A 26,827-nucleotide genomic window follows, 5' to 3' on the forward strand; every position below is an offset into this window, starting at 1 on the left:
CTCTTTTATTGCTCTGCTCTGCAATGACGAATCGAATCGGTGCAACAGCTTCAAGAAATGCCGGGTCCAATTGAGCTACAGCTCTTTCCCTCTTGTCCCGACTGCCTATCGTGGTCCGCAGATGGCGAACTCGCGGTAGCTGCTGGAGAATATGTTCATATCATAGTCAGTATTACCTTTTCCTTCTTGCTTCTTGCTTCTAGTTTTATATCATCAGCCTCCAGAATTCGCACTCACATCTGTATAGACCCCTAAGAACACATCTGACGAGGGAGATATTGGCTCTACCCCTCAAGCAGCGACTGGGAACTGGAATATAACACGCTTTCGGGCAAATGTTTTTACTCACAGAGAATGGTCCACTATATACCCGCAAAAACGCGATGACTTTTCAATTGGAGCAGAACAGTCCATGAGTACTGTAGTCGGCCTGGCCTGGTCACCACCGGGGCTTGCCAAACACAGAAGATCAATTCTTGCTGTGTTGACCTCCAATCAATTTTTATCTTTCTATGAAGCTGCTGGTCCCCAGGGAAGATGGACACGGGTTGCTATCGTCAATGAGGCCTTGAAGACTCATTTCCAGGCGTTCGTCCACGAGAAAAGTCATCGTTTACGTAAAACCAATATACGTTCGTTCACATGGTGTCCTCCTTTAAAGGTTCCTGTGGAAGAAACGGGCTCGCACCCAGCGTTCGGTCTTGAAGCTCGCTGGGGCATTCAATTGCTCACAGTCGTTAATGATGACAATGATGTGATCTTCCTTCACACTCGAAGACCAAAAGCGGAACCATCCTTCAATCCTTTTGCATTTAATATACTTACCCTCACTTCGCTGCATGATCTAGAAGGGAACTATCCAGTGGTTCAACCAGGTTCCATTTTTGCTTCGGCCCTTAAACCTCAGATTCGGACCCTACATGTTTCATGTGGCCCATGGCTTTTCCAGCAGAGAAAAGGCCAGGGTAATGCTTGTCATGTGACAGGTACTGCAGCTGCTGTATACGGTTCCAAACTAAAGATGGTCAAGCTGGATATAACTCTGACACCTAATTCCGAGCCAGAGACTGGACTGAAATACAAGTCAGTGGCCACTTCCAAAGAACATCCTACAATGCCTCTGGAAAATACGGGTAAACATCACCTCATAGGCCCTACTCAATGGATTTACCAAGTATGTCATGGTGGAATTAGGATATTGCTGTCTACTTACATTCTGTCTAGGATGGATTCGAACAAGTTTATGTTGTTGTGGGGAGCTTTGCTGGGTTTCTAGTAGCATCGGCTCCAATTGCTTCATATACTGGGAGTAATGCAGGAAGTACCCGTATTGAAGTACAGGAGCATCCTATGTATGATAGTGCCACCGGAGATTCACAGGATGGAGGCACAAATCATTGGGAACCTATCAGTGGTAAGGCTTTCGCCCACAACCCAGTAGCTTTGCTAATGAACTTAGCCATGGCTGCGGCATTCTGTGAAGAGCCATCAAAGTCAGTCCCTCAGCTGCATTTAGGTACAACTGGGGGATACGGAGGGTATAAAGAATTTCCTTTCGTCCAAGACAATCATAGCCCGATATTTTCGCCACCATGGAAACAGCAGTCCGATGGCATTCGCGACCAATTTGATATTGATCGCGATCTTGGAGGCCTCGTGGTTGGAAGAGTCTGGGGGCTTGCATATAATCGCGGCGTGATTGCAGCTGCTCTGACTATGCACCCCCGAGATATGGTTGAATATTGCACTGCAGCAGAAGAACGCACTTTTATCGTTTTCTCCAGCTTGGGGACAGAGTCGCAGGAAGGGGAGGGGGGAGTATCAGCTTTCCAACAAAAGACCCCGGATCGCTCACCGGATTTTTTACGTACGAAGCGTGAGGGAGTACTTGGGTACATACTGCGCTCCGCACCTATCTCAGGTGATTCCCGTCTATGGTGTCCGAGGGTGGTCTATGCAGCGGCTTGTTGCGCCATCGTGGAATCTCAAAATGAAGAGCTACTCTTGGAGTCACGGAGTGCATTGAAATGGCTGGTTACAGTCACCGGCGCTGACCTGAGTGATGAGATATCAAAATGCTCAACTTCTTCAAACACAGTCGATCCAAAATCCGCCGAACAGTTGAGTGGAGCAGGTGCTCAAATATTCGAAAAATGCGACATCTGTGATGCCGGAATTGCATGGTACTCAACGCAGGAATCCCAGTGTGCATCAGGGCATCTTTTCGTTCGGTGCAATTTATCCATGCTATCTATTCAGGAGCCGGGGATCTCAAAACTCTGTTCGAACTGCAAGACAGAGTACCTCAATGAAGACCTTATCGGTCCTTCACAGGGAACAGACCTCCAGCACACGTACCAAATGCTTTCTGATGTGTTTGATACCTGCATATACTGCAACGGCAAGTTTAGTGCCTAGAGTCTTATCCTTGAATAGGGAATACCTGAATATCACGGCATCTTTCAACGAAGCCATGTACATATAATGATTGCGGATACCATTAATCACCGTGTCGGAAAAAGATAGGAAAATCAATAATTATTTCCGTATATTTTCTTTTGTACAAAAAATGCTAATTGCTTAACTTATTTATATAATCATCAAAGTCCTAGAAGCTTTCCAGCGACAGGAACCCACTGATCATCCCAGCGATTAGTGCTTTCTTTTCGAGCAGCAGCGCGAAGGTTCTCTAGCTTGCTCTGATCCCCAAAGAGGTCTACAAGCTGGTCTACAAGCTCCTGAGAGCTCCCAAAACCCTTTCCATTGACGCCTTCGGTTACTAGTTCCGGCCAAGCCTCGAAGCGGTCCCAGCCCACCACCGGCAAGCCCGCACCGAACATATCAACAACCTTCATTGGTAGATCGACCCCACTGCTGCTGGTATGCAAGCTGACGCCCAAGGAAGCGGAGGCCAAAAGCCGTGCATAGTCGTTCGTACTCAGCCATGCTGTACGGATGGTAACCTTCTGGAGCTTTCCTGCTTTTTCAAACTCCGATATCTGTTTCAGATACATTTCTCGCTGGGGGCCTTTTCCAGTGATGATAGCCAGCACCGGCGGTAAATGAGATTTGGTTGTAGTTGCAACTTCAGAGTAACGACAGAGGGCATCAATGAACAAAGAGAAGTCCTCGTCCGCCGTCCATGAAGTTGAACTGACAAGAACCTGGAGATTCCCAGACGCTAAGGAGGATCGCACAGGCGCCGTTTCTGGAAGAGACGACAAGAATTTCTGTCGCTCATCGTCATCCAGAATAGGCTGGAAATGGCTAGCCGGTCGGTCATGTAGCGGTAGGATGGGGGGCTGGAGAGAAAATTCCTTTTTCAGGACAGATGCCATGGCTCTGGTGACGCACAGATGCGCCGTGGCGTATTGGCAAAAGGTTTTCTCATACCACTTGGAAAGCCTGACCACAGGATGGTTATTTCCAAGCTTGAGCGCCAGAATTGAGTACCCAAAGTTATGCCAGTCAATTATCAAGAATGTTTGTCGCAGGAAGCAGACGAGCGAGGCGATCGCAAGAGTAGGAATGGAAGGAGGGTTCTGAACAAGGAGCCATTTGGATGGTTTTGTCTGGTATGCCAGGCACCTCCAGAGAAATGCAACCTGAAATAGCACCTTCAACGGAGCGAAGAGGAGAAATAGAAGCTTGTTGCTGGTCTGCAGAAAGGCGGGATGCGGGGGAATCGGGACGATGGATATTCTAGGGTGGGCAGAGATATCGGGATGAACTTCTGATTCTAAATGGAAATCAATTAGCAATCTGTAGGCAATGATTTCCTTCAAGCAAGTCCTGACCATGGTATCCAACAATGTCCACTTGACCGCCTCCTTTGGCTATACTTAGTGCATGATACTGCATGCGCGGACTGCGACCAATATCTCCGAGAACAAGAATCTGGACTGTTGTCTTGGGTTTGGAAGAGGCATCTTCTGCGCTGGATGGGGACTGCTTTGGGTCGTACTGCGATGGTAGGAGGAGAATGAAAACTGTAATCGCCGTGGAGATGTAGAAGGCGATGCTGATGAGAGACTCGATCATGATGGTTCGTTGCTTGACGGGGTGATCACGACAAAGGGGTTCGAATTTCAATCATGGTGAAGCTGTATCTCAGCTGTCTGTAAGTCAGTGGACTGTTAGGGACATAACCAATGCCCCCAGCCTTCTCAATTGCGAGAATAAGTAATGCTCGTCCGTCCTGTGTTGATGAGAATAGCTTCGGGCCACCTATCTGCACGGAGTAAAACCCCACGCCGATCCGGGATATGGGATTTTCCGCTGATCGCTGAACTTTGGGGAAAATAGTGGCCAGAGTTGCTGGATATGGCCATCAAAAAATGATTGCCCATTTTCTACTTGTCATATAGAAAGTTATATATAGCATCTTCAGAATCATATATTCCTTTTTTGTATTCAAAGAGTAAAAATGTAGAAAAGCAAGCTCAGGAGTGGATGCTGAGTCATCGAAACAGCTATCTTCCTTGTTATCACGCAGCGATCGTCTCCGCCTCTGGGCGCATGGGGTCCTTGGATAGAGTCCGTCGCCCAGGCATTGCCTTCTGCTTCACCCTCCTGGAGGCTCATCCTTTGTCTCTAATTTGTATTTCATACTCTGACGCTATGCTGCATCCCTCATCACCACCTCTCGCTCGATCGTCTCCATTAAGCTCCTGAAGCTCTTGTCCTGACCCTGGTTGCGCGTCTTACCCCCCCGTTGACCTCCTTGACCGTTTTGCCGCCGCTCTTCTCCCCAGCGCAGAACCGAACAGCAACTCATAAAAAGAAAAGAAACATAAATTATCACGAAAAATGTCGGCGGGGACTCCCGTATCCAATGTGGGTACGATTCCCCCCGCTTCTAATGGGCATCGACATGGACATGCTCGTCGTGGGCACTCGCGGTCAACCCGGTTCGCACAAGCTCCCAACACCCTATCACTGTCTTCATCCGACCTCTCGTCTGTTTTGCAGCAACCATCACAGCCATTGATGGGCTCAGAATATAGCAATGGGACCGTTTCAGACAATTCCCACCATGGACATCACCATTCCCACTCGCATTCCCATTCGCACTCACATTCGCATTCCCATTCACACTCATACTCACTCGCCTCGGGACATTACGATCCATGGAAAGCATCCTCACTCGATGGCTCTGCTCACAATCATGCGAGAAGTGGCAGCACGGCTGGAAATATACTGGGGCTGGAGCCAGACACGCCCGTCACATCTGCAGACCATGAATCAACGAGAAAGTAAGTTCTTCCGAGCGATCGGTTGAATACAGCGGCGACTAACATAACTAGCAATGAATTGATTGCGGGAATAATAGTCTCTCTGCCTTGGATTGTTTTGTCGTGGTACTGCAAGAAATACTCGGAGTGGAGTCCGTCAGAGTCTGCCACCGACAACCCTGATTCCGAAGTACTGCCTGTTGGAAATTTGGACCGAATCCCATTCAGGACGTCTATCATCACGGCCATGACGATGATTATCATGGGCTGTGGGCAGATAAGCAGACTGAACCAACGTGGTGGGAACTCAGGTGCTCCGAGCAGCCCGTTGAGTGCAGCCACGGCCACTACAGCGTTTGTGAAAGTGTGTTCTATTGGTATGCCGGTATATGCGGCTTTGAAAGTGAGCGGGTTTCTCGTCGCATTTGCCCTGTCTCTTGCAATGGCTGTGGGAGTTCCAACTTTTGGCAGCGATCCCCGCAGCAGTTCGCAAGAACGATACAGCTCGAAGAAAGTATCTATCACACTCCTGGCATTGGTGACCCTTCTAAGTCTCTTCGGACATAATATACCCTTAGATCGAGATCCGCTTCTGGGCTATGTGGCCCTCCTTGTGTCAGTTTTTGCCATCCGTCCTCCATTCACCAATGTCGGCCGCGTGGCGTCAGCTCCTGAACATGGCCTGGGTATTTCAATCAGTGAAAAAGATTCAAAACCTGGCTCATTATCTGCTGATTCACTGGACAATCCCGTGATAAGTATTCTCTCTGGGCTGCTTCTAGCGGTTGCTACATTCATTTTCTCGGAAAATTCCCCGCTACAAGGTTCAGATTTGATGTACCTTGTGGTCACATCCGGCTCCCTTGCGATATCTTTGCTCTATTCATCTTCCATGGCCTTACGTTCTCCACACAAACTTGGCCTCGCGTTCAGTGCAGGGTCTGCGGCTTTACTATGCTCGCCACCTTTGCGGGATACGGTTCTGGCTGCGTATTTTGCTCGGAGTACTTTGGCTGTAATCTCGTTTTTTGCGGCTAGATTCGATGACAAACATCTGCGTCTTGCAGCGCTTTCGCACAACCACCATCATCATTCACACTCTGGGGCAAATCCATCAAGAGTGACAAAGTTGATTCTTCGTCTCAGCGAGCCCTATCCGCTCCTGTACAGCATTCTGAAGGAAAGCGACTCTCGACGTATCTTCTATTTCATGGCTCTTAATTTCACTTTCATGATAGTGCAGCTGTCCTATGGGTTTATGACGGGATCACTAGGACTCCTCAGTGACAGTATCCACATGTTCTTTGACTGCCTTGCGCTCGTCGTTGGTCTTTGTGCTGCTGTTATGAGTAAATGGCCGCCCAGCTCTAGATTTCCATACGGTTATGGGAAAGTAGATACCTTATCTGGATTTGCCAACGGCATTTTTCTCATGTGAGTTACGTTTTTGCTAGTCTTAGACAAGGAAACGGGAGTTAACAACTTTCAGGATCATAAGTATCGAAATCATCTACGAGGCGGTAGAAAGGCTGTCCTCCGGGAGCCAGATGTCCCGTATTGGCGAGCTCTTGGCCGTCAGCTCTGCTGGTCTTGTTGTGAACCTTGTCGGCATCATGGCGTTCGACCATGCCCATCACGGGCATGACCATGGACACGGTCATTCGCATTCTCATGGCAATGAGAATATGCATGGTATCTTCCTTCATATTCTTGCCGACACGCTTGGCTCTGTCGCCGTTGTGATATCCACTATCCTTGTTCATTTCTCTGGCTGGGCGGGATATGATCCGATTGCTTCTTGTCTGATTGCAATCTTGATTTTTGCCTCGGCAGTTCCCTTGGTCACCAGCACCGCGAAAACATTGTTACTCACACTACCTGCTGACATCGAGTACAATGTTCGTGATACCTTAGCCGGTGTTAGTACTCTACGAGGTGTCGTGGGCTATACCGTCCCTAAATTTTGGTTAGACGACACGGGAGCTGCTTCCGGACACGATCATGATCATGATCACGACCACGCGCACGCGCACGACCACGACCACGGGCATGGCCATTTCCATGGACACGACCATGGTCATAGCCATAGCCATAGTCACAGTAATAGCCACTGCCACGATCACGGCCACGGCCATAATCACAGTCACAGTCACGATCACGATCACGATCACGATCACGACCATTCTCACGAGCATAAGCAAAATGTGTTGGGAGTCATCCACGTCATTGCCTCACGTGCGGCCGATTTAGAGGATGTACGACAACGGACAATCGACTATCTACGGGGAAAGAATATGGATATTCTTGTCCAGGTTGAGCGAGAAGGCGATGGTCGTTGCTGGTGTGGTGGTGGTGGTGGAAACAAGAGCTCTTGATCCATTGCCCGCTAGCAGACGGCCGTTGTTTTCATGTTGTATATGGATAACCTCCGCTTTTTACATAGGATTACGGGTGGTCTTTTAGCGCCTGGGTATATATGTGGAAATAAATAATTCTTATGAATATATGTGGTTGGAGAGTTATGCAAATACTTATAAATATGATGATGCTTATTCCGATGTAGTGCTTCTGTCGCTACCATATAGACATTTATAAATTAGAACTTGGTGCTTATTAGTCTTTGGAAATACAATCATGCCAAATATAAACTTAGACGCATATGCAGCCTTCTTTTTTCAAATGACAAAATGAAACAAGTCCTCGGTCACATCTTTATATGTTGTACATGTTCCACATCAGGGATGTAACAGTGCCAAAGGGCGGCCTCGGTGATTTATATCTTTCATGATACCATGTGGTTATTTTATCAATCCCTTTCTCGGGACACTGATTATTTCCTGTTGCTTTCGCCACTTGGTAGAACTATCGACAGTTATGAGACGGAATGTTCGTTGACGAGTATGTATCAGAGATCATCTTTCTGCACAATCACGCAAGTGAGCTCAATATAGGCAATGCAAGATAAGATAAAGTCACACAGTCAACCACTGCCTCGACTGCACATGGATAAAGGTCGATGTATTATCTGTGTGGGCGCACAAGCAACCGATTATACCGAGAGGTTCATTCGAAACCGAGACATGATGAAGCGGGATATCCAATAATAATCAGCAGCTTGCTTTTTTATAGAGGACATGCTACATCGAAATTGTCCAGACTGTAGTATTGTGTTACCGCACACGCTGTCTTTGAACGGGTAGACGGCATGAATCGTGTGCAGTCTTGTCAAGTCAAATATAGAGAATGTGCCCGGCATCATCTAACTGCAGTTGGGTGCTGCAAGTCTATTCTTAAATAGGATTGATATCAGATCGTAAATACCGTGTCCCACTGAATCGACGTTATGTCTGTGGCAGCTCCCCCCTCTCGTGAAGATATCGTCAAAAGGAAGGGTTATACTACGCCCTTCGAGTCCCATACCGTCTTTCTCACAGGCAGCACGGGGTCGCTGGGAGGATGTCTCCTCTACAAGCTGATATTGCAGTTGCCAACCCGCAAGATATTCATTTTAATCCGCGGCTCACCCGAAACGGCTATTAAGAAGTGGGAAAGGGGGATGCCAGATCAGACGCAGGCCATCCTCAACTCCAAGAAGGTACACTTCCTCGTTGGCGATATCACCAAACCAGATTTCGGTATGGGGGCTGGTGATATCCAGAAGTTACGCGAAGAAGTCACTCTAGTCATCCATACAGCAGCCACAATCGTCCTGAACGCGAGCATCCGGGAGTCAATCGAGAATAACTGTCTTCCTTCCCTCGAACTAGCACGGCTTGCTTCACAGTTCAGGCGCCTCAAGCTCTTCGTTCAATTGTCGACTGCGTATGCAAACAGTTTTCTTCCGGACGGCCACGTTGGAGAGAAGCTGTACGCCATTTCTGACCAAAATCCGGATGATGAGTTAGATTCTGTCATGTCCTCCGGTATTTCCCCTCATGCTCCCCGATTTAGTTCGCCATACGCCTACGCAAAGCACCTCATGGAAAGGCTGCTGCTCAAACGATACCCTCTTCTGCCCTTGTTGCTCGTGCGGCCGACAATTTTCGGGGCTGCCCTGCGTCATCCGTACCCCGTATACGGGCCCGAGAATTCAACTCCCCTGACCAAATTCGCCAAGCTTTACCTGGGTGATCAGGGGGGTACACAGGTTTGGCATGCTGCGGAGGGATACAAGACCGGTGCCAATATCCTGGACGAAATCCCGGTGGACTTTGTTGCCAACGCTTGTCTCCTGCATGCAGCCGCAAAAACACAGGGAATCGTACAAATCGGATCTCAACTATATGTGCCGTTCACTTTCGATGAATTTCTGCATATCTTCGAGTCTAATGCCCCGCCAGCGGCGAAAAAAGAATTGCCCGAGATCATATTCACAGAGGACCACAGTGCCCCGCAAACTCTCCTAGCTGAGTTGGTCAAAGTGGGCACGCGCAACTGGCAGTTCGATTGCGGTCGGTCATATTGGTTGAAACAGATGGCTGGTCCTTTGAGCTTGAGTGCATCTAAACATGAGGCAGAAGCTTTGAACGCCGCTCGAATCCCGGACATATATCGCAGGAGTGCCATCAAGGCGGCAAAGCTTTAGACAATTGGGATGTGCAGCAACAACCTTAAGAGGTCTGTCGGCTTTGGTGCGCCCATGAATGAAGTTTGCTCTTGAGTATATAGAATTTTTGATATCCCTTGCCATCGTGGACCCTTCACTCCCTAGTTTTTTTGCTTTAATGTAATTGTCTGTTATCCTGGCTCCAGAGTAATCTGTGACAGCAATATTGCCAATGTATTTATCATAAGAACCCATGATACAGACAATGTCGGAATAAATATTCAGACATCGATAGCCTCATCAACAATGGCTGAAATGCCCATGTCCCTGAAAATGCGTTACCCGGTGAGGTAGATTGAGGAAGGCATCAGTTTCTGCTTTCAAAACCCCAATTTCTGCTGTGGCCATCGCCATGAGCTATCCCATCGGGGATCCCCAGGATGAAGTGCTACCAGCAACTCCGAGACCAGCGCTTTGCCTGAATTTTTGGCCCACCAGAATTGACCGTGAAGCTCACCGAGAAGAACACCCCAGTGCATCAAAATCAATAATGAAAAAGGCTCGCGGCATCTCATGCGATAAACGAACACTTTGTCGACAGCAGCAAGCCATGCAAGAACCGATGCTGCATCTGCGGGGCTTGAAAACCGACCAAAGCAACGACGAAGAAGGGATATGGCATCTTTATTAATCCGATGATGCTCTGTATCAGCATTGGCGAATATATCATCGTTCAAGACAGCCAATCTATCCATAGCAGCCCCGCTCTCGCTGTCCACTTGTAAAGTAGCTTCGTCCCAGAAGTCAATTCTGGTTGGGAAGAACCTCGTTTTGAGCCATGGCCGGCTGATCCGCAAGATTTTGCTCACACCCTGCAGAAGTTCAAAGACTACGATGATATTTTCAGTCATACTCGAGCCCTCGTCTCTCTCAGCAGTCAGTTGCGGAAGAGCTATGCCGATAACTGTGGTGATAAGCGAATGGGCGAAGACAGCATCGCAATTCAATGGAGTGAGGTTATCTATAGCTTTTCGGAATGGGGAAAAGGCCAGGTTATGATACTGGAGAGCTGTATCAATGTACGATAATGCTGCAGCTGGCTCCATTGCCGAAGCCATGTGCAGTGCGGCTAGAGCCAGGATTCCACTCAAAAGGAAATCATACTCCAGGGCTTTCCGGGGCATCATGATTTGCCAAACGTGGTAATCCGAAGAATCGTTACAAAGACTCCGGTAAGTTTCCGTGGAGAACTTGTGCATTAGCTCCAGGTCGCGAAGCTCAAAGCCCTTGGAAGGGCTCGAGAGTTGGGCAACAGTCAGATGGTGATTGGCCGTTTCGGAATGTGTGCCAGGAAGCTGTACAGGGGAGTGGCTTTCCGATGAAGCGCTGCCCAAGCTACGTGCCTTTGGGGTCTTCAAATATGTGCACTGTAGCTCCCGAGAAATACAGTTCGCACATGGTGGGCCTTGTTCATCGCACTAAAGAAGCATTAGACTTGGGATGAGAACAGGTGGACTTCATTCGATGATAACCATGGCAAGCAAGCATGAAATTCTCCGACGGGACCTGAGGGAAAATCCGGCCTACCTTAACTCGTCTCTCCTTGCACCGGTCACAGCCATTGCGTGACTTGGTATGGGCTCTGCGGGGCGGCATCTTTGCTTCTAACCAAGATGTACCCTAATAGCACTCCCATTTGGGACTATTGATGGTCCGTGGCAGATCGCATGGTTGCTGCTCCAAATTGATAACGCTGAGGGTCGACTCAAGGATGAACACGTGGTGTCACGTGTAGACCTCTTTCCTTTTCTGGAAGTCCCCGACGTCGACGCGAAAGGATCACGACAACCGTTGACAACACCACCAACAACCTTCAGATCTGACCGGTCTTGTTGGTGATGGCGTTGGCTTGGCCTGCTGCATGCAATATGCATCCACCGTCAATAATCATGAACCCCTCATCTCCTAATATTTCTGTTGGTGCCTGGGGTCTCAGGCCAAGGAGAGGCTATTCTGGGCGCCGCCGTGGAGCCTCTCCGCGTCTCCACCATATACGAAACAATACGCATCTATCAGGAACGTCTGGATTACCAATCTGAATGCTGCGCAGTTGCTATCTCTGCTTATTCTGTGGTGTTGGTTGCATATCTGATGCAGATGCTTCCTCTACTCTCTACGGAACTTCTAGACTACTAGAAAGACCAATAGTTCGCCCGTTCTCAAAGAGTTGAGAATGACAGCTTAACGGCGAGGCTCCCGTCCAAGAAATTCCCCGAGTGGGGCTGAGCAAGAACGAGAACGACAACGAGAGCGAAGACGAGAACGAGAACGAGGCCCAATCAAATGCATCGATGAAGCGATTTTATACACTATTCGGCTATTCCCGATCCACCCAGCATGGGCAATATCATCGGAGATGCTGGTCCCGAGCGAACAGGGACAAAATAGAAATGATACTAAAATATTACTTGCCGTCCGATCCTGATAAAAGAGATTCGATATCTCGTTCACCCATCTTCTCACTTTTTCTCCATTCTTTACTCCCGCTTGCGGCGTACTTTCGTTCTCTTACTTTCCTTCTACTCTTTCCCTTGCGACTTCCTTCATTTCTCTTATATCCTACCGACATGGAGTGTACACATGTCACCCCAGAGTGCCCGGTCGAAAATAGTACCTATGGATATTACCCAAATTTAGGCGGCAATGTGTTCTTCACCGTCTTCTTCGGTTTATGCGGTGTGACACAGCTCGGGTTGGGGGCTTACTTTCGGTCATGGACAATGGCAATAGCCCTTGTAGTGGGTGCATTACTGGAAATGGCTGGCTACATCGGTCGAGTCCTGATGCACAGCAATCCTTGGAACCAGGGCGCCTTCAAGCTTCAGATTGTCTGCTTGATCCTGGCGCCCACATTTATCGCGGCCAGCATCTACCTTACCCTGAAACACATCATCTTGTACCTGGGGCCCGAACACTCCCGACTCAAGCCCAAGCTCTTTACATGGATTTTCATCGGCTGTGATATCGGATCGTTGGTACTACAGGCAGCGGGAGGTGGCGTCGCAGCGGCCGCGGGAAGCACGCAACAAACACTCCTCAAAATCGGAGACGACATCATCATCGCCGGTATCGCATTTCAAGTCGGGACAATGACGATCTGTGGTCTTTTGGGACTGGAATTCTTTATTCGGGTTTACAGACGGGGCCCTGGCACGCCAGACGAGAAGTCGTTGGAGAACGGTTACCAGACGAAAAGTATCAAAACCATTATCATCGCGGAGGTCATCACATACTTTACGGTTCTTATCCGTTGTATCTACCGGTAAGGAAGCCTCTTTATATACATTTCCAGTACAGGAAAGCTGACAGGACATAGTATCCCTGAAATGGCAGGCGGATGGGGTAACCCTTTGATGCAGAAGGAGGACGAGTTCCTCGTTCTCGATGGAATGTGAGTATTATGCCGGACCTCTTCTTTATTCATCTTGCTAATCTGATATCAACAGGATGATCGCCATTGCAGTCGTCTCCTTCACAGTCTGCCACCCCGGGTTCTTCCTTGGAGGTCTACGAAAGGGTTCAAAGCGAAGTGCATAAATTTATACTCGGAGTTATGTTTAAGATACCATGGGTGATGTTTCGCGTTCAGCAATTATAGAACGCATCCTTTATAGTAATTAGATATTTACACATAGAATGCGGCCTGGAGCCTGTATCTAGCGGTTTGATAATCCAAGTAAATATATGAAAGTTAAATAGTATTCCTAAATGATAGAATAAATGCATATATATCATCAACTCCACAACCAAAGCACCATAAATCAAAGCATGTAAATATCCAAAAGGCTCAAGGAGATAGATGTATAGATCATACCGACATAACGAGGCACCTACTAGATACCCCCCAACTGCACCGAATAAATCGGTCTCTCATGGGAAAGAAAAAAGCGTGAAATTCCACCAACCCAACCCAGCCCAATCCAACTTATCTATCAACTCATTCCTCTCCCAAGCTCTCTCTCACACACTTGCGCACTTTCTTCTTAAACTCCTTCGGGTCCTCCCTCCATAACCGGGCAGCCTCAACATTAGCCGGGCTCTCATCATTCGGGCTCGAAAGCATCGAAATCACAGATAACAGGATACTCTCGGGGGTTTGGACGGGGGACCAGCGCTCGGCGGCGGATTCGTAGCCGTATTTGTCTTCCTCGGGAGGGTGGAGGATGGAGATGCAGACGTCGCCGTTGGGGTAGACTGTGTGTGGATTTTGTTAGATATTGCACAGTGTGCATTTGTAGAGGGTTGGAGGCATACTGTTTGGGTGGAAGAGAGGCGTTTCGAATTTCATCTTTGGTGGCATGTGTGGGTATTCAGAGGGGAAGGAGAGTCTGGCACGGAAGAATCCTCCTACAAGATAAAAAAAAGAAAGCATTAGAATTTTTTTTTTCTCCATGTCATATCTACTATATCATCCCGATAATGATATGTAGATATTTGTTTCAAATGTTCACTCACCGCCATACAACTTGACATCATCCGAAATCATAAGCATAACCTCCCACTCGAACATATTGTTATCCACGAGGCCACAGCTGATTCCGGGGATATCCTTATCAGCCTGCATCTGCGAGAACTGACGTGATAGCATACGGCCTGCGGCGGTGGTGGCCATTTTGACGTAGGATGTGTGTATAGAAGAGAGGAGAGCGGATGTGCGAGTGCGAGTGAAGTGACGGCGGAGTTCGCTCCGAGGAAGATAGTACTCCCTAGCAATATAACCAAAATGCAAAAAGTATTGACAGAGGAGAAGGAAATAATGAAAGAGGGACTGTCAGTTGATCTTGAAGGGTGTGGACCAGGGCGGTGTGCGCCAAAATGCACTGCGAGTGGGGCTATTTGGGGTTGGTCAAATCGACACCTTGTGGGCGAGGCAGAAACAAGGGCAGAATCGGACGCAGAAGGAGAGGTTAATCAGGGGATCATGGGTTCTGAGCAGAAGGAAGATGGCTGGGTATGCAGGAGAAAACCCTTCAGGAACAGCAAAAGGCACAAAGAGGGGAACCTGGCCGGGAGTTCCTCGTTCGGATGAGGGGCACCGATTTTCTGCCGCGGGGACTTTTGTCGGATGGAGGCAAGATTAATGATTTCTTACTCAGACCCGAGTCAGTGGAGAACTGCATTTGGCAATCATAGCGCCACGCCAAAGTCTGTATTGTTGCCACTTGTGGTGATCTTCGGCAGTTCGGAGTAGCCGTTGATTTACATCCGAGTATCAGGAGATCAAATCATTTATTCACTGTTAACGCTATATGATCCAAATGGCTTCTTCTTATATAATATGTTCAAGAGTCAAGATTGCGAGGCAGGCATGTTAAGAAATATTCAAAAGAAGTGGGGTAAATGATAGTGGGTATAGTATATGGTAAGGTTGTTTAAGCAGTGTTCTCAGGCATGGCGCCAGTAAGCTTCTGGACGGTATCAGCTCCAAGCAGGTAGATCTGGGCACCCATCATCACAGAAAGGCCCATCATCAGGGTAAACTCGATGGCAAAGACCTTGAGAATAACGGCCATGAAGCGAACCCGACCAGCCCGGTCAAAGGTCTTCCATGCATCAAAGATACCAAGCTTGCCGCTACCACCCAGGATGGCAGGGCTCACCTTGCCGCCGAAAGAGCGGTCAAAGGGAACAATAGCCTCGTCCTCCTCAGGGAGCATCGAGGCAGCCACACGGATGGAGATGGCACGGCCCGGCACGGAGATGAGGAAGCTGAGAATGGAGGGAATGACAAAGGCAGCAATTCCATGAGTGATAACCTTGGCGGGGGGCACATCCGAGTTGCGGAAGACTTCAAAACCGCCAAAAGCCCCGGCGAGGGCCAGAGGAAAGTAGAAAGCAGCGCCCGAGACAGCATGCTCAAACACCACGACGGGAGCGAACCTGACCCAGCTCTTGAAGCCGGGAATACGCTGGTACCAGCGCTTGGAAGATGGCTCGGAGATAACGATGTGCACCCACGCGAGCTGCATGTTTGCCAAGAGAACTCCAGAAACCATCTGGGCAACGAACTGTCCGAGGAAGTTGTCCATGCGAACCGGGACGATAGCAGTCAAGAATCCCCGGGCCAGGAAATAGGCGATGAACATGCTCAGACCGCGGAATCGAGCCCAGCGACCGCCACGGGCGCAGAGGTGCTTGACGGTAGTGCGCAGCTTGCTTGTAATCGGCTTGGGAGGGACGGATGCCATCTCTGGCTCGGAGGGATCGATGGGCTTGTTGGGCTGGAAGTCGGCATCGATGCGGACATAGATATCGGGGTTTGTTTCTTCGACAGCGGCGAGGGTTGCGACGACCATTCCATAGGTGTATTCAACCTATCACTATTAGTTTTGCGACCATAAAGCTCCATCGAAGTAGGATAACTCACCGCCCAGAAAACAAGCCCGATAAACAGAGTCATGAGGGCCAAAAGACCAACCAACCATCCTGCGCCGGACATTTCGGGGTCCTGCTCAACGGGATCTTTGGAGAAGTGATCGGAGGCAAGCTCCACGCCCCGACGGACGAGAGGACCGACAACCATGGTGAAACCAGCAAGAAGATGGTTTTGATGGAGTTAAGATGAGAGTTGATGGAAAAGTGAAGATGAACTGGATGGGATACGAGTGAGACAAAGAGGGAGGCGGTCCTAATAAGACAGGCTTAATAAGGCGGCGCAGCGACAGGCAACAATCGCTGGGCTGACTCGCGATCGGCGTCACTGCCTGGGGTCTCTAACTTGCTACGGAGTAGTTACTCAATTATTTTGATCCTATTCATCCAAATCCTCTTGGTGGATATTATTCTCCTTCCTCCATTCTTCACTAACTGACTATCCACTACCGCAGCCGAATCAACCTGTCTATTGGTTTTGGTCAAGCTTCTTCCGCAGATTCGGCCCCTTGGCCCCCATTGCCCTTTCAGGCTATGCAGGGTCTATCGTTGCACCATCTTCACCCGCAGTTATCCCCACCCGAATGGCCCAGGATTCACTTCGTTTCTTTTAGTGCTGCGCGAATACTTACCCATGATTGGGCCTGGTTGACTCGCTGTTGGCTCAACGCTTCATCGAAACTGAATTCTCGCAGGATTCGAATCCCTGCTTGTGACGTTCCATTGCACTAACTGTTAGGGGTCCATTTGACCTCATCCAGAACCAACATCTTTCTTGGATTCTCTGTTGGATTATGCAGTGATATTAGCGACAGTGCCATGGCATCTTAATGCAGATCATTTGCAGGCTCGCCAGGCGGGCTTGTTCAGGAAGAGGGCGGTGCAATCGAAGTGGACAACATGATTACATCGAGACGGGAGCGCATTGCTAAGCAATTCCTAATTGTGGTATCAGTGCGAGGATTTAGTGACGACCCTGTCAGACCAGATATCATGCCGTGTGAAAACTGGTCGATATTCAGACGTTGCACGACGACCCTGTAGAGGAACTGGGTACACTTTGCGTTCGAGCCGGACTCAAGGTCTGCGTCTCCATCTGGGAGCGTTTTAATCAGTACGCCCTTCTCAACGACGGCCTTCACACTAGCCACCACCAAGCATCTGCTCTTGGATTCCGAGTACCAAGCATCGATCGCCATTGTTGGCTTTTATTCAAAAAGTCTCCACTGATTGCAATGAGTCCGGCGGATCCGATCCAACATGTCTGCTCCCAGCCTCCCACTGCGTACTCCAAAGTGGTATTGTTCCAGCCTTCTCTCAATCGTCGATTACCTGTTTATTCCACAGTAAAATCTAGGGCGTGGGTTGAACATCATCGATAGTCATTCCAGAACGCCAGGTTGGCGGTAAAGTAACTGGATCGATCATACTTTCCGCATGTCGAGAAATGGGCGCTCGATTATGTAGATTCATGGCGTATGGCAATGGCATCCAGTGGCGAATTGCACGCATCCACTCCCTGCCTGCAGCCACAAGTTCATATCTTGATGTAGTTGAAATAAGTGATGATAGCAGTTATAATCCTGTCCAGGTCAAAATGCGATGGCCGAAGAAGCTTATCGCATGCAAGCACTTCAGCCAACAATGTAAATGCATCCTGGAAAATAAAACCGATGCAGCCATCTTCCAAGGCGGGACTGAATAAGTCGCAGATCTCAGGAACTTCACACTCCATGAGAATAGTCGAGAGCTGAAGACCAATGATGCAGAAGTCTGGCTCTTTTAGCCAGCGTACATAACCCCTGTCAAACGAATCGAATGCTATCACGACAACAAAACCATCATAATCAGTTATCGCCCGTACAAGCTTCCAACAGAACAGCGAGGAACTTAAATCCGAGAAATCAAACAACTCACGTTCCAGAAAACCATTCTAGCAAATTCTCGTCTTCGTAGCTCAACGCGTCGGTCATTGCTGTCCACCGGTCTGTGAAATCCCTTTGACGTATTCTTGAGCTTTGTGGGCATACAAGTCAATCCTTGGGAAATAGTGCTCGAGAACGATCAACCGGATTTCATCATTGTCCCCTTCGGGGTTCATCGCGTTATACTCCAGGATAAAATCCTGGCGAGTGTTATACCAAAATATCAAACCAACGCAGCATAATGTACTTGTGTCTTCTATATCTTCCGTCTCATCATCAACCCCCACAATGGCAGGTTCAATCAATCCAGGTGCATATAGTGTATAGACCTAAAAAAGACGTCAGTCATCCATACACCCACATTGAATGTACGGTAAGCTTACCCTCCACCCAAAACCCTTCAAGCATCGTTTCAATAAACTCTGTATCATCCCAAGCACGCATCACACTGAAAGATCCTGGAACTATGGATTTTCGGGACCATCATGGCCCCTTCAGCCAGCCATCGGTAGGTTAGCATCTGTTTCGCGGTTTTCGCGGTTATCGAACCATCTGTGGTATTCGGTGACGCTGTGTATTGGGTTGTGGGTGGTTATGTTTTCTGGTGGTTTTGATGTGGGGATATAATATAGTGTAAAGAGATAAGTTTGATTTATATAAAGTGAAAAGAAATGAAGAAAGGAGTATTTTCTCTGGGGAGTAGGGGGTTTTAAGCTAGCCTGAGAAGGAAACAAATCCATGGTTCAATCGGAGGGATGTAAGAGAGACAAAGAAACAAAGAAGCGGTATTTATGCTGCTGAAAGAGTGATGGACGACGGTGAAGATATCCATTTTACTGCTGTTGCCTAATGTGAATGACTTTAGTCGTCTACAACTTCAATATAGTTCTAGTGAAGTAAACTATATTGAAGTATGACAAGACATTGTAATTGACTGGCATGCTATGAATACATATGATACGTTGATCTACCTCTTAATATCCAGCGCAAAAAACAGAAGCAGATAAATCCCAACAGAAACCATGGGTATGTATGTATGAAGGTTCCTAAAAAAAGGTATAGATGAACAACGGGAAAACCATAAATCTAAACAATGGAAAATAGGACATCCAGCTTGCCAGACAAATGCTCAAAATGGGCAAGAACGCCGCAAACACAGAAAGAAAAAAGGTACGGTACATTTACAATACCTCTATGAGTCGTCCTCCTCTTTTGTTATTCCGATAGTCAGGATCTATCATCTATTCGTCGTCGAAGAGCTTCTTCATGAAGTTGTGGGCCAGTTCGACACCGGCACTATTGAGGTTAGTAATTGTCCAGTGTAGATGAGGAAAGGACTTACAAAGTAGCGGCGTTGGCAGGGACGGCTCTGGCCAGGGCAGGGCCGAAACCAGGGAAGAAGGCCTTGAATCCACCATTACCGTAGACAGCACGGATGGTACCTCCGATGGTAGGCTTGCCGGGGGCACTCTGCAATCTCGACTTGATAGTGTCGACAGGGAAAACAGGGATCCACATGGCAATACCGGCCGCACCACCAGCAGCCAAAACGGCAGGAAGCGACAGCTGACCGGTGACATTGCCCCGCTCATCCTTGGGTGTCAAAGAACGCTTAATGTACTCGTAGGCCGCGAAGTAGGCGGCAGAACCAGGACCGTCACGGGCCAGAGTCATTGCGCTACCACGAAAGACACTGCGAACACCACCCTCCTTGTACAATTGTTTGACCACATCCAAACCGCCGGAGTACTTGGGCTTCTGGCCCGGGGGAGGAGGGTTCTGGCCCTGGATCTGGAGGAGCACCTTGACACGCTCAAAGGGAGCGGTGATCAGGGTCATGGGGATGGCGGAGAAGAAACCAGCCGCGGAGATCTGGGCAATTGAGTACTGGGGGGTGTTGTTTTCCACGCGAACAGTCGACAAGCTGTTGACAAGTTGCTTGCCCACATCATAACCCTATAAACGTTAGATACGAGCGCATGGGTAACAATCTGATCACATACCCAGAAGCTAACAGCGACTATCAAATAATTAGCCAAGATCATCTAACCCACACACAGGCAAAACTTACACATAGGAGTAACTCCAACCAACGGCGCCGAAACACCAGCATACAAACCCTTAAACCAGTTAGCAAAACCCATCTCCCCAGAGACACCAGATAAAATCCTACCCTCGCAAGACCCTCACGGGCAACTGTGCGCTTCACAACATCAATTGCACCCGAGTAGACACCCTTCTCCGCCGTCTGCAGTCGCACCTTAACCAAGTCGAACGGGTGACCGACAATAACGGCGCAAAGACCACCAGTCGCGCCAGCCGCGAGAGAGCGGATCTGGGCGATGGTCTGGTTTACAGGCTTGGGGTCTGTGATCTTGACCTCATCCTTGACCTGTTGAGGGGTAGATGTGGAAGTGGTGGACATTGTGAGGTATTCGTTCCGAAAGCGGGGAACAGGACGCGGGGGAGAGAGAAAGAAGGGAGGGAGGAAAGTGAAATAGAAGAGGCAGGAGAGGAAGCCAAAGAGGATTGAGGGGGGATGAGATGGAAGAAAGGAGAAGAAGAAGAAGAAGAGAGCAGAAAATAGGAGAGCAGGAGGAGGAAAAAAAAAAAGGTAGCTCCAACACCGAAGCCGATCAAGTGGATAGAAGCCGTAAGTTACAGTGAGAGCGTGACTTGCCCCGGATGAGTGCGCTGGACCTCGGCTCGGGGCGGATCAAGGTGTTGTTCCGCGGATGACGCTGACGGTCGTCAGGCAGAATATAGGGATAAAAGTAATAATAGCGATGATAATAGTGAGAATCTAGGGGAGAATGATAATTCATATATCATATCATTACAAGCCAGGTCATTCGCACCGGGTGAACGGGAATACATTCACCGGGCTCCAAATTGACTTTAAACTCCAGCTCCGAGAGCCCCGGATATGCTACTCCAGATTTCTCGTCCAGTCAGAACCAACAGGAGAAAAGGGGATATCAGCAGTCGATTACGGACGACGGGAAGTTGATCGCATCTCATCTCATTTGGATCTACTGGTTGATGGTTAAATAAGTGTCATCTCAATAAGCATATTCTCATGGCCCAATCTATGAAGCCCGTGCATGACAGCAGATTCCACAAATGCCAAGACATTCACATGTTGTGTTGCACATTCAAGAATCTCATGACAATGACGTAGGTTTATTTGCAGCTGATTATCTTGGATTATATTGACGACCATGTTTATCTTCAGCCTTATTGTCTATCAAAATTTATCTTTTTACTAGTAGATCATAGAGCGTAACAATTCACATTAAATTATGCCAATCTGGCGGTATCACAAAGAGGGTAATTAACGCATTATCTACTTGTCATAACATATGACTCGTCGCATACCATGTACAAGTCGGACCCGGGAAGAACAAGATCGTAACCCATGACTAATGAAACAAGATGAAATCTGGCCAAGAATCTTACAGCCTGTCAAACTTCAACAATCCAATCGCGTGGCGATTACTGGATTTACAAGAAGAAGGCAGCAAGACCAAGGGCACCGACGGCACCGTTGATAGCCAGGCGGGGAGCAGCACCCTCGGAGTCGGTGGAGCCTGCAGCATCGCTGGTGGTGGTGGCAGAGCCAGAGTCAGAGCCAGAGCCGGAGTCAGAGCCGCCGGTCTCGGAGCTGGAGCTGGCTTCGGTGGTGGCAGTGGTGAAGGTGGTAGAGTCGCCCTGCGAGTTGGTGGTCTAAGAAATGTTAGAGGAGAGCTTGCATGTTGGAGCAGGTCAACTTACGGTAACGGCAACAGAGGTAGTGATAGAAGCAGAGGCGGAGGCGGAGCCAGAGACAGAGCCGCTGGAAGAAGCAGCACCAGAAGAAGCAGCACCAGAGGAAGAAGCGCCAGAAGAAGCACCAGTACCGGTGGCAGAGCCGGTAGCAGTGCCAGTAGCGGAAGCATCAGTGCCAGTGGCAGAGGCGGTGCTGTCGCCGGTGGAGGTAGCGTCGGTGGCAGAAGCACCGCCAGCAGCACCAGTGCCAGTAGAGGTGCTGTCAGATCCAGAGGCGGTAGCAGTGCTGTCGGAGCCAGCGCTGGCGCTGGAAGCAGCCTTGGTGCCGTCTATATCAATTAGTTATAATTCTTGATATCTCAGGGGGAATCACAACATACCAGGGCAGGAAGAGAGAGCAGACTGGACGACAGCGGCGGAGTCGTCCTCAGGGCAAGCCTGAGCAGTGCAGTCACGGACACCGTTGGAGTAGTCGGGGGCGTTGCAAAGGCACTGCATGTCGCCGCTCTTGCAACCCAACTCGGAGGCCTTGTTGTTCATGTTGCTGATGCACATCTTAGCGCACTCGGAGTTGGAGATGGCGGTAGCACCAGTGGCGGCCAAGAAGGCCAGGGCGATAGAGAAGGTCTTCATTGTGATGGAGATTAATTAAGAGGTATAGGTATGGTATAGTAGTATGCGAGAGTCAGAGGCTGCGAAGACAAAAGCGCTATGAAGAGGAAGAAAGAAAAAAAAGAAGACGTGGAGCAGGGGAGGACGACAGCACTTAAAAAGAAAGACCGAGCAGGCGTCGCGTCCGCGAAGCTTTCGGGGACTCCAGAGCGGGTCAGCAGCTTTGCTTTTCCCGATGGATACTGCGATCGCCAGCAGACGCGGTTGTCGGTGCTCTGTCTTTTTTTTTTTTTTTTTTTTCTTTTTTTCCTTTCATTTCGCTTTTGCTGCTGCCCAGCCAACGTGGCTAGCTAAGGGGCAGATGAAGTCATCTGTGGTGCATTATTATGACTAGTCTGCATGGATCTGCGGGTGGCATGATTGCTCACTGGCTGCCGGCTGCGTCCCCCCACGAGCGCCGTCGAGTTTAGGATGTGATGGAGATGAGCAGGATTCTTGTTTATTTCCTGCAGTTTCTGGGTGTTTGCATGTATCCTTGTAATCTGTGTCTGTGCCTGTACCACTACGAAACAAAGGCTGGTCGCTGGTTCCTTTGATTCCAAAAGTTGCCCATGGATAGGAACCGTGCCTTGCTGCGGAATTGTCTTGCACAAACCAAACAAAGAACAAAATAACCTGGAAATCTCTATCGGTCGACCCCGAGTGGCGCTGGGCGATCGGCGGTGGATCTAGGGCCAAGATCCGGATTTCAGCCCACCGCTAGTGTGGCTGGGCCTGCCGAGTCACAGCCAATGAGGCTCTTGTATTTGTCTCACCAGCCACAGATGGGCCAACGGAGGTGCCCTAACAGGCTAGCTGCTCGCTTAATTGTGGGCCCCTAAAATACGAGCTATTGTTTTGCGACCACGGAGGATTTGAGGACTGGCCATGGTGAAGTCATGGATGACGACGGTTGAGAGCCGTGCGACAGCGAGAATAATCCAGTTTGAACTGTCGACTGTATGCTGTCTGTACGAGGCTATGAATAACTACAACCGTGAGAGATGGTTGGGTGGGAAAGCAAGAGTCGCAAGCTCGCCAGCGCAGCACTAGCAGGCAGCCCAGTTTTCCACGGCAAAAGGGGTCCGATCTCTCTGGGCAGCCAGGCGAACGCAGCCGAATCCATCCAAGATCGTCTCGCGCCAGGAAAACTCTGAGCGCGAGATAGACCCAACAACCTTATTTCTTTTTCCTATCCAGGTTGCAATCGTCCCCTGTGGCGGTGCGTCTCGCACCTTGTCCGGCTCGTCTAATTTGCGTGAAAAAGCAGTCTCAGTTGCCTTCAGCCACAGTCGCACAGTACAAGAGAGTATCCCTCGCTCTTCGCCTCCAGATCTCAGACATTCTTCTCCGGATTCTCTTCCCTTCTAGACTTCGACTTCTCTTCTACATTGACTGTGGATTCTACATATGCTACGGATGTAGTCCGCACACCGAATTCCCGATCGATCGGACTACGCCGTATGTAACCTAGCAATTGGGAAATTAAACCAAATAGTCCGATTCCAGGGAATTAAAACCCGCCCTTGGTGGGCCAGACCGTCCCATGGCATCTAGATGCACTATTTGAAGTTGTTGAACGGCTAAATCGGGCGCATGATCGCATCTTTGGAGGAATCAGGAAATTGAGGGGGATAGACTCTAGCCGACGATCCATTTTCTTATCTCGGTGGGAACACGATCACAAATTATTTCGAACAACACATTATTTCACCTGTGATGGGGTTTTCATTGGGTTGTGTTGATGGATGGATACTCGGACTATCTCCAGTAGTACTAGGTGCCTAGGACCTTGTATCACGCTGCGGTGTGCCTTGCATGGTTGCATCTTGGCTGGGAAGTGGGAAAGACGAGATTTGATAAACGTCGTCTGTGCTTGACGTTATTATAAATACTTCTTGTCTTGGATATGCATGGAATTGTCTTGCTTATCTGCACCGAGAATGTTCTGATCTCAGACGAATGTCGATTCAGACTGGAACAGAACATTTTCATCTAAGTAGCATTCAACATGTGCATAATATCAACGACAGTAACCCTTAAATCTGAGACTGAGACAATATTTGAGTCCTTATAAACTCAATGCTACCAAGGATGCACTCATTTCTATGCAATCACGAGACAATGCCTAGTTTCATAGTGCAAAATATGCTTACACTATGAATTATCCTGAATATTCCATCATATTATGTTGAGATAATTCCGTTCGACCAAAAAGCGATCACCATGATTAATCTTCATGGAATTAATATTCAACATCCTAATGATGGCAAATAATCCATCAGTTACTCTCCATGTTCACGGGCAAATTACTGATATATCCCCGGCATCCAGCTTCATAACCCGCATAACTTTCCGACCGATACATATTCATCCGACATGAGATACTCGGAGACATTGATAATTATACATTATGCTGCCTATTCCTCTGTTAATAGCGCCATTGTAGCCTGGCTCCTTCATTAGTGCTTATTTTCAAGACTGGGATAATCGTCCCGACTTGCTGGAACATCAACAGTGATTGGACAATGGCTGTTTAAGCAGCATTTCTAGATAATGATTATCAAAGGATCACGGCGGCTGTATATAGAATGACTCACTTGGAATCCTTCTGGGGAACGGGTTATCTGATTCGGATGGATTGGATATCCGACTGTCTGTTCTGATGTATATAATCGTGGTTTGGGAGTGATATTCGAGAACAAAAGTTCAATTCATTCATCTTACACTTACATCTGATTCTTCCACGCTAATATCAATCATCAACAAAATGAGCGAATACAACACACCAGAAGCCGTCCTCAACCTGGCCAACATTGACCCAGAGTTTGAACAGGTATGCACATACTCCATACTAAACCATCCAATCCACCATCTAACAACACCAGTTCCTCAAACAAAACCCCCCTCCAGCCGGCTCCAACTCCATAGAAGCCCTCCGAAAAGGCTTCCAAATCTTGGACAAAGCCAACTACGACGCCAGCCCTACATACGGAACGAAAGAGTCCACGCTGACCATCCGCATGCGCGACGGCCACGAGAACGAACTCCGCATCGTCAAACCACCCACTGCCCCAGCAGAGGGCAGCCCACTGGTGACTCTCATCTTCGGCGGTGCGTTCTCTGCAGGGTCGAATATGCAACTGATCCCTGTTGCGCGGATGGTTGCCGCCCTGTACGGCGCGACGGCTGTCGCCCTTTCATACAGATTATCTCCGGAGCATAAATTCCCTACTGCCCCAGACGACGTCTGGGATGGGCTGAACTGGCTCGCGGAGAACGCCTCAGCACTCGGTGCGGATCTGTCCAAGGGGTGGGTGGTTGGTGGTATATCCGCAGGAGCGAACTTATCCGCCGTCTCAGCCCAGCGAGCCTTAACGCAGAAGCTCTCATCCCCCATCACCGGTCTCTCCCTCTGCATCCCCCTCACCATCACTCCCGAAAGCGTGCCCTCGAAATACAAACACCTCTGGCTCTCGCGCGACCAAAACGCCAACGCCCCCTCCTTCGGCGCGCAGCAAATCTCCAACCTCGGAAACTGGTACTCTCCAGACCATACATCCGAGCTATACTCGCCTTTCCACTCCGGTGCATCGTTTGCGGATCTTCCGCCCGCACATGTACAAGTTGCGGGTATGGACCCGTTACGCGACGATGGGCTGATTTATGAGCGGGCGTTGAGGGAGAATGGGGTGAGGACGAGGTTGGATGTTTACCCGGGTGTGCCGCATGGTCATTATCTGTTTTTCCCTGGGTTGAAGCAGTCGGTTAAGTGTAAGGTCGATATGATTGTGGGGTATGGGTGGTTGCTTGGGAGGGAGGTGGAGAGGGAGAGGGTTGAGAGTATGTTTGGATTGTAGTGTATACTGTTTATATAATAAGTGAGATTGAATTGAATGCAAGACAGTCTTTGAAATGCCATAGCCTAATGCACTGGCACTCCATTTGTCCAGATCAGACAGACAAGAATAGAATATCCCCGATCGAGATGCAGCAACAATACGATCATACATATATTGAATAAATGCCCGTCAGACATGGCAGACAGTTACAATTACCTATTCACTAGTTCAGTGTAGCTGTAGATGTCATGTTAGTTTGCCAATAATGTGGATCCATCATGCTGCATGCATAAGATTCGAATCTACGAATCTGCATGTCATGTCTGTCAAGTTCATAATGTGTTTATCTGATAGCGAGGCCCCTAGTTGAGTTTAGGATGGTACCTATAAACATTAGGATACTCTGTAGTTGGTTACTATTTCAGATGC

General features: G+C 48.8%; 11 protein-coding genes across 11 annotated transcripts; 5 read left to right on the forward strand and 6 right to left on the reverse strand.

Annotated features, from left to right (window-relative positions):
• Positions 1-57: 57 nt before the first annotated feature.
• ASPWEDRAFT_99126 (uncharacterized protein) lies at positions 58-2,418 on the forward strand (the record flags this gene model as incomplete). Its single annotated transcript, XM_040839640.1, has 4 exons — positions 58-165; positions 248-1,174; positions 1,225-1,414; positions 1,460-2,418. 4 exons carry the CDS (start codon positions 58-60, stop codon positions 2,416-2,418), a joined length of 2,184 nt encoding a protein of 727 aa, XP_040693739.1.
• Positions 2,419-2,600: 182 nt separating this feature from the next.
• Positions 2,601-4,041, reverse strand: ASPWEDRAFT_101025 (chitobiosyldiphosphodolichol beta-1,4 mannosyltransferase; the record flags this gene model as incomplete). The annotated part of the gene is made up of 2 exons (XM_040827351.1): positions 2,601-3,739; positions 3,798-4,041. 2 exons carry the CDS (start codon positions 4,039-4,041, stop codon positions 2,601-2,603), a joined length of 1,383 nt encoding a protein of 460 aa, XP_040693740.1.
• Positions 4,042-4,517: 476 nt separating this feature from the next.
• ASPWEDRAFT_55610 (metal cation transporter MSC2) lies at positions 4,518-7,873 on the forward strand. The gene is made up of 3 exons (XM_040838237.1): positions 4,518-5,255; positions 5,307-6,668; positions 6,724-7,873. Exons 1-3 carry the CDS (start codon positions 4,810-4,812, stop codon positions 7,607-7,609), a joined length of 2,694 nt encoding a protein of 897 aa, XP_040693741.1. The 5' UTR covers positions 4,518-4,809; the 3' UTR covers positions 7,610-7,873.
• A 704-nt stretch (positions 7,874-8,577) lies between these two features.
• ASPWEDRAFT_166152 (uncharacterized protein) lies at positions 8,578-9,819 on the forward strand (the record flags this gene model as incomplete). Its single annotated transcript, XM_040829948.1, has 1 exon — positions 8,578-9,819. The coding sequence occupies one exon, from the start codon at positions 8,578-8,580 to the stop codon at positions 9,817-9,819; it is 1,242 nt and encodes a 413-aa protein (XP_040693742.1).
• A 341-nt stretch (positions 9,820-10,160) lies between these two features.
• Positions 10,161-11,436, reverse strand: ASPWEDRAFT_47002 (Zn(II)2Cys6 transcription factor domain-containing protein; the record flags this gene model as incomplete). The annotated part of the gene is made up of 2 exons (XM_040836886.1): positions 10,161-11,258; positions 11,368-11,436. 2 exons carry the CDS (start codon positions 11,434-11,436, stop codon positions 10,161-10,163), a joined length of 1,167 nt encoding a protein of 388 aa, XP_040693743.1.
• A 971-nt stretch (positions 11,437-12,407) lies between these two features.
• Positions 12,408-13,377, forward strand: ASPWEDRAFT_100378 (RTA1 domain-containing protein; the record flags this gene model as incomplete). Its single annotated transcript, XM_040827304.1, has 3 exons — positions 12,408-13,102; positions 13,157-13,231; positions 13,287-13,377. The coding sequence occupies 3 exons, from the start codon at positions 12,408-12,410 to the stop codon at positions 13,375-13,377; spliced, it is 861 nt and encodes a 286-aa protein (XP_040693744.1).
• A 9-nt stretch (positions 13,378-13,386) lies between these two features.
• On the reverse strand, positions 13,387-14,622 carry ASPWEDRAFT_190399 (putative ubiquitin conjugating enzyme). The gene is made up of 4 exons (XM_040832243.1): positions 14,296-14,622; positions 14,095-14,187; positions 13,655-14,034; positions 13,387-13,544 (listed from the first exon to the last, which is right to left on the reverse strand). Exons 1-3 carry the CDS (start codon positions 14,450-14,452, stop codon positions 13,778-13,780), a joined length of 507 nt encoding a protein of 168 aa, XP_040693745.1. The 5' UTR covers positions 14,453-14,622; the 3' UTR covers positions 13,387-13,544; positions 13,655-13,777.
• Positions 14,623-15,212: 590 nt separating this feature from the next.
• ASPWEDRAFT_100298 (uncharacterized protein) lies at positions 15,213-16,363 on the reverse strand (the record flags this gene model as incomplete). Its single annotated transcript, XM_040827294.1, has 2 exons — positions 15,213-16,154; positions 16,208-16,363. 2 exons carry the CDS (start codon positions 16,361-16,363, stop codon positions 15,213-15,215), a joined length of 1,098 nt encoding a protein of 365 aa, XP_040693746.1.
• Positions 16,364-19,185: 2,822 nt separating this feature from the next.
• ASPWEDRAFT_33403 (carnitine:acyl carnitine antiporter) lies at positions 19,186-20,750 on the reverse strand. Its single transcript, XM_040833779.1, has 5 exons — positions 20,311-20,750; positions 20,209-20,257; positions 20,141-20,157; positions 19,480-20,093; positions 19,186-19,433 (listed from the first exon to the last, which is right to left on the reverse strand). Exons 1-5 carry the CDS (start codon positions 20,560-20,562, stop codon positions 19,379-19,381), a joined length of 987 nt encoding a protein of 328 aa, XP_040693747.1. The 5' UTR covers positions 20,563-20,750; the 3' UTR covers positions 19,186-19,378.
• A 665-nt stretch (positions 20,751-21,415) lies between these two features.
• ASPWEDRAFT_33405 (CFEM domain-containing protein) lies at positions 21,416-22,825 on the reverse strand. The gene is made up of 3 exons (XM_040833780.1): positions 22,286-22,825; positions 21,912-22,234; positions 21,416-21,863 (listed from the first exon to the last, which is right to left on the reverse strand). Exons 1-3 carry the CDS (start codon positions 22,536-22,538, stop codon positions 21,642-21,644), a joined length of 798 nt encoding a protein of 265 aa, XP_040693748.1. The 5' UTR covers positions 22,539-22,825; the 3' UTR covers positions 21,416-21,641.
• A 2,114-nt stretch (positions 22,826-24,939) lies between these two features.
• Positions 24,940-26,540, forward strand: ASPWEDRAFT_190461 (alpha/beta hydrolase). The gene is made up of 2 exons (XM_040832244.1): positions 24,940-25,392; positions 25,445-26,540. Exons 1-2 carry the CDS (start codon positions 25,327-25,329, stop codon positions 26,414-26,416), a joined length of 1,038 nt encoding a protein of 345 aa, XP_040693749.1. The 5' UTR covers positions 24,940-25,326; the 3' UTR covers positions 26,417-26,540.
• Positions 26,541-26,827: the final 287 nt, after the last annotated feature.

This window comes from Aspergillus wentii, assembly GCF_001890725.1.
Source record: "Aspergillus wentii DTO 134E9 unplaced genomic scaffold ASPWEscaffold_1, whole genome shotgun sequence".
Lineage (NCBI taxonomy): Eukaryota > Fungi > Ascomycota > Eurotiomycetes > Eurotiales > Aspergillaceae > Aspergillus > Aspergillus wentii.

What these genes read in the sequence shown, in the direction of transcription:
- ASPWEDRAFT_55610 (XM_040838237.1), top strand. Translation starts at nt 4,810, where the DNA reads ATGTCGGCGGGGACTCCCGTATCCAATGTGGGTACGATTCCCCCCGCT. An exon ending in GACCATGAATCAACGAGAAA is followed by an intron (nt 5,256 to 5,306) that starts GTAAGTTCTTCC and finishes TAACATAACTAG; the next exon opens with CAATGAATTGATTGCGGGAA. An exon ending in GCCAACGGCATTTTTCTCAT is followed by an intron (nt 6,669 to 6,723) that starts GTGAGTTACGTT and finishes AACAACTTTCAG; the next exon opens with GATCATAAGTATCGAAATCA.
- ASPWEDRAFT_190399 (XM_040832243.1), bottom strand. Translation starts at nt 14,452, where the DNA reads ATGGCCACCACCGCCGCAGGCCGTATGCTATCACGTCAGTTCTCGCAG. An exon ending in TGATGTCAAGTTGTATGGCG is followed by an intron (nt 14,188 to 14,295) that starts GTGAGTGAACAT and finishes TTTATCTTGTAG; the next exon opens with GAGGATTCTTCCGTGCCAGA. An exon ending in GCCTCTCTTCCACCCAAACA is followed by an intron (nt 14,035 to 14,094) that starts GTATGCCTCCAA and finishes ATCCACACACAG; the next exon opens with TCTACCCCAACGGCGACGTC.
- ASPWEDRAFT_33403 (XM_040833779.1), bottom strand. Translation starts at nt 20,562, where the DNA reads ATGTCCACCACTTCCACATCTACCCCTCAACAGGTCAAGGATGAGGTC. An exon ending in CCCGTGAGGGTCTTGCGAGG is followed by an intron (nt 20,258 to 20,310) that starts GTAGGATTTTAT and finishes AACTGGTTTAAG; the next exon opens with GGTTTGTATGCTGGTGTTTC. An exon ending in CCTGCCAACGCCGCTACTTT is followed by an intron (nt 19,434 to 19,479) that starts GTAAGTCCTTTC and finishes TAACCTCAATAG; the next exon opens with TGCCGGTGTCGAACTGGCCC.
- ASPWEDRAFT_33405 (XM_040833780.1), bottom strand. Translation starts at nt 22,538, where the DNA reads ATGAAGACCTTCTCTATCGCCCTGGCCTTCTTGGCCGCCACTGGTGCT. An exon ending in TGCTCTCTCTTCCTGCCCTG is followed by an intron (nt 22,235 to 22,285) that starts GTATGTTGTGAT and finishes TAATTGATATAG; the next exon opens with ACGGCACCAAGGCTGCTTCC. An exon ending in CTACCTCTGTTGCCGTTACC is followed by an intron (nt 21,864 to 21,911) that starts GTAAGTTGACCT and finishes AACATTTCTTAG; the next exon opens with ACCACCAACTCGCAGGGCGA.
- ASPWEDRAFT_190461 (XM_040832244.1), top strand. Translation starts at nt 25,327, where the DNA reads ATGAGCGAATACAACACACCAGAAGCCGTCCTCAACCTGGCCAACATT. An exon ending in TTGACCCAGAGTTTGAACAG is followed by an intron (nt 25,393 to 25,444) that starts GTATGCACATAC and finishes TAACAACACCAG; the next exon opens with TTCCTCAAACAAAACCCCCC.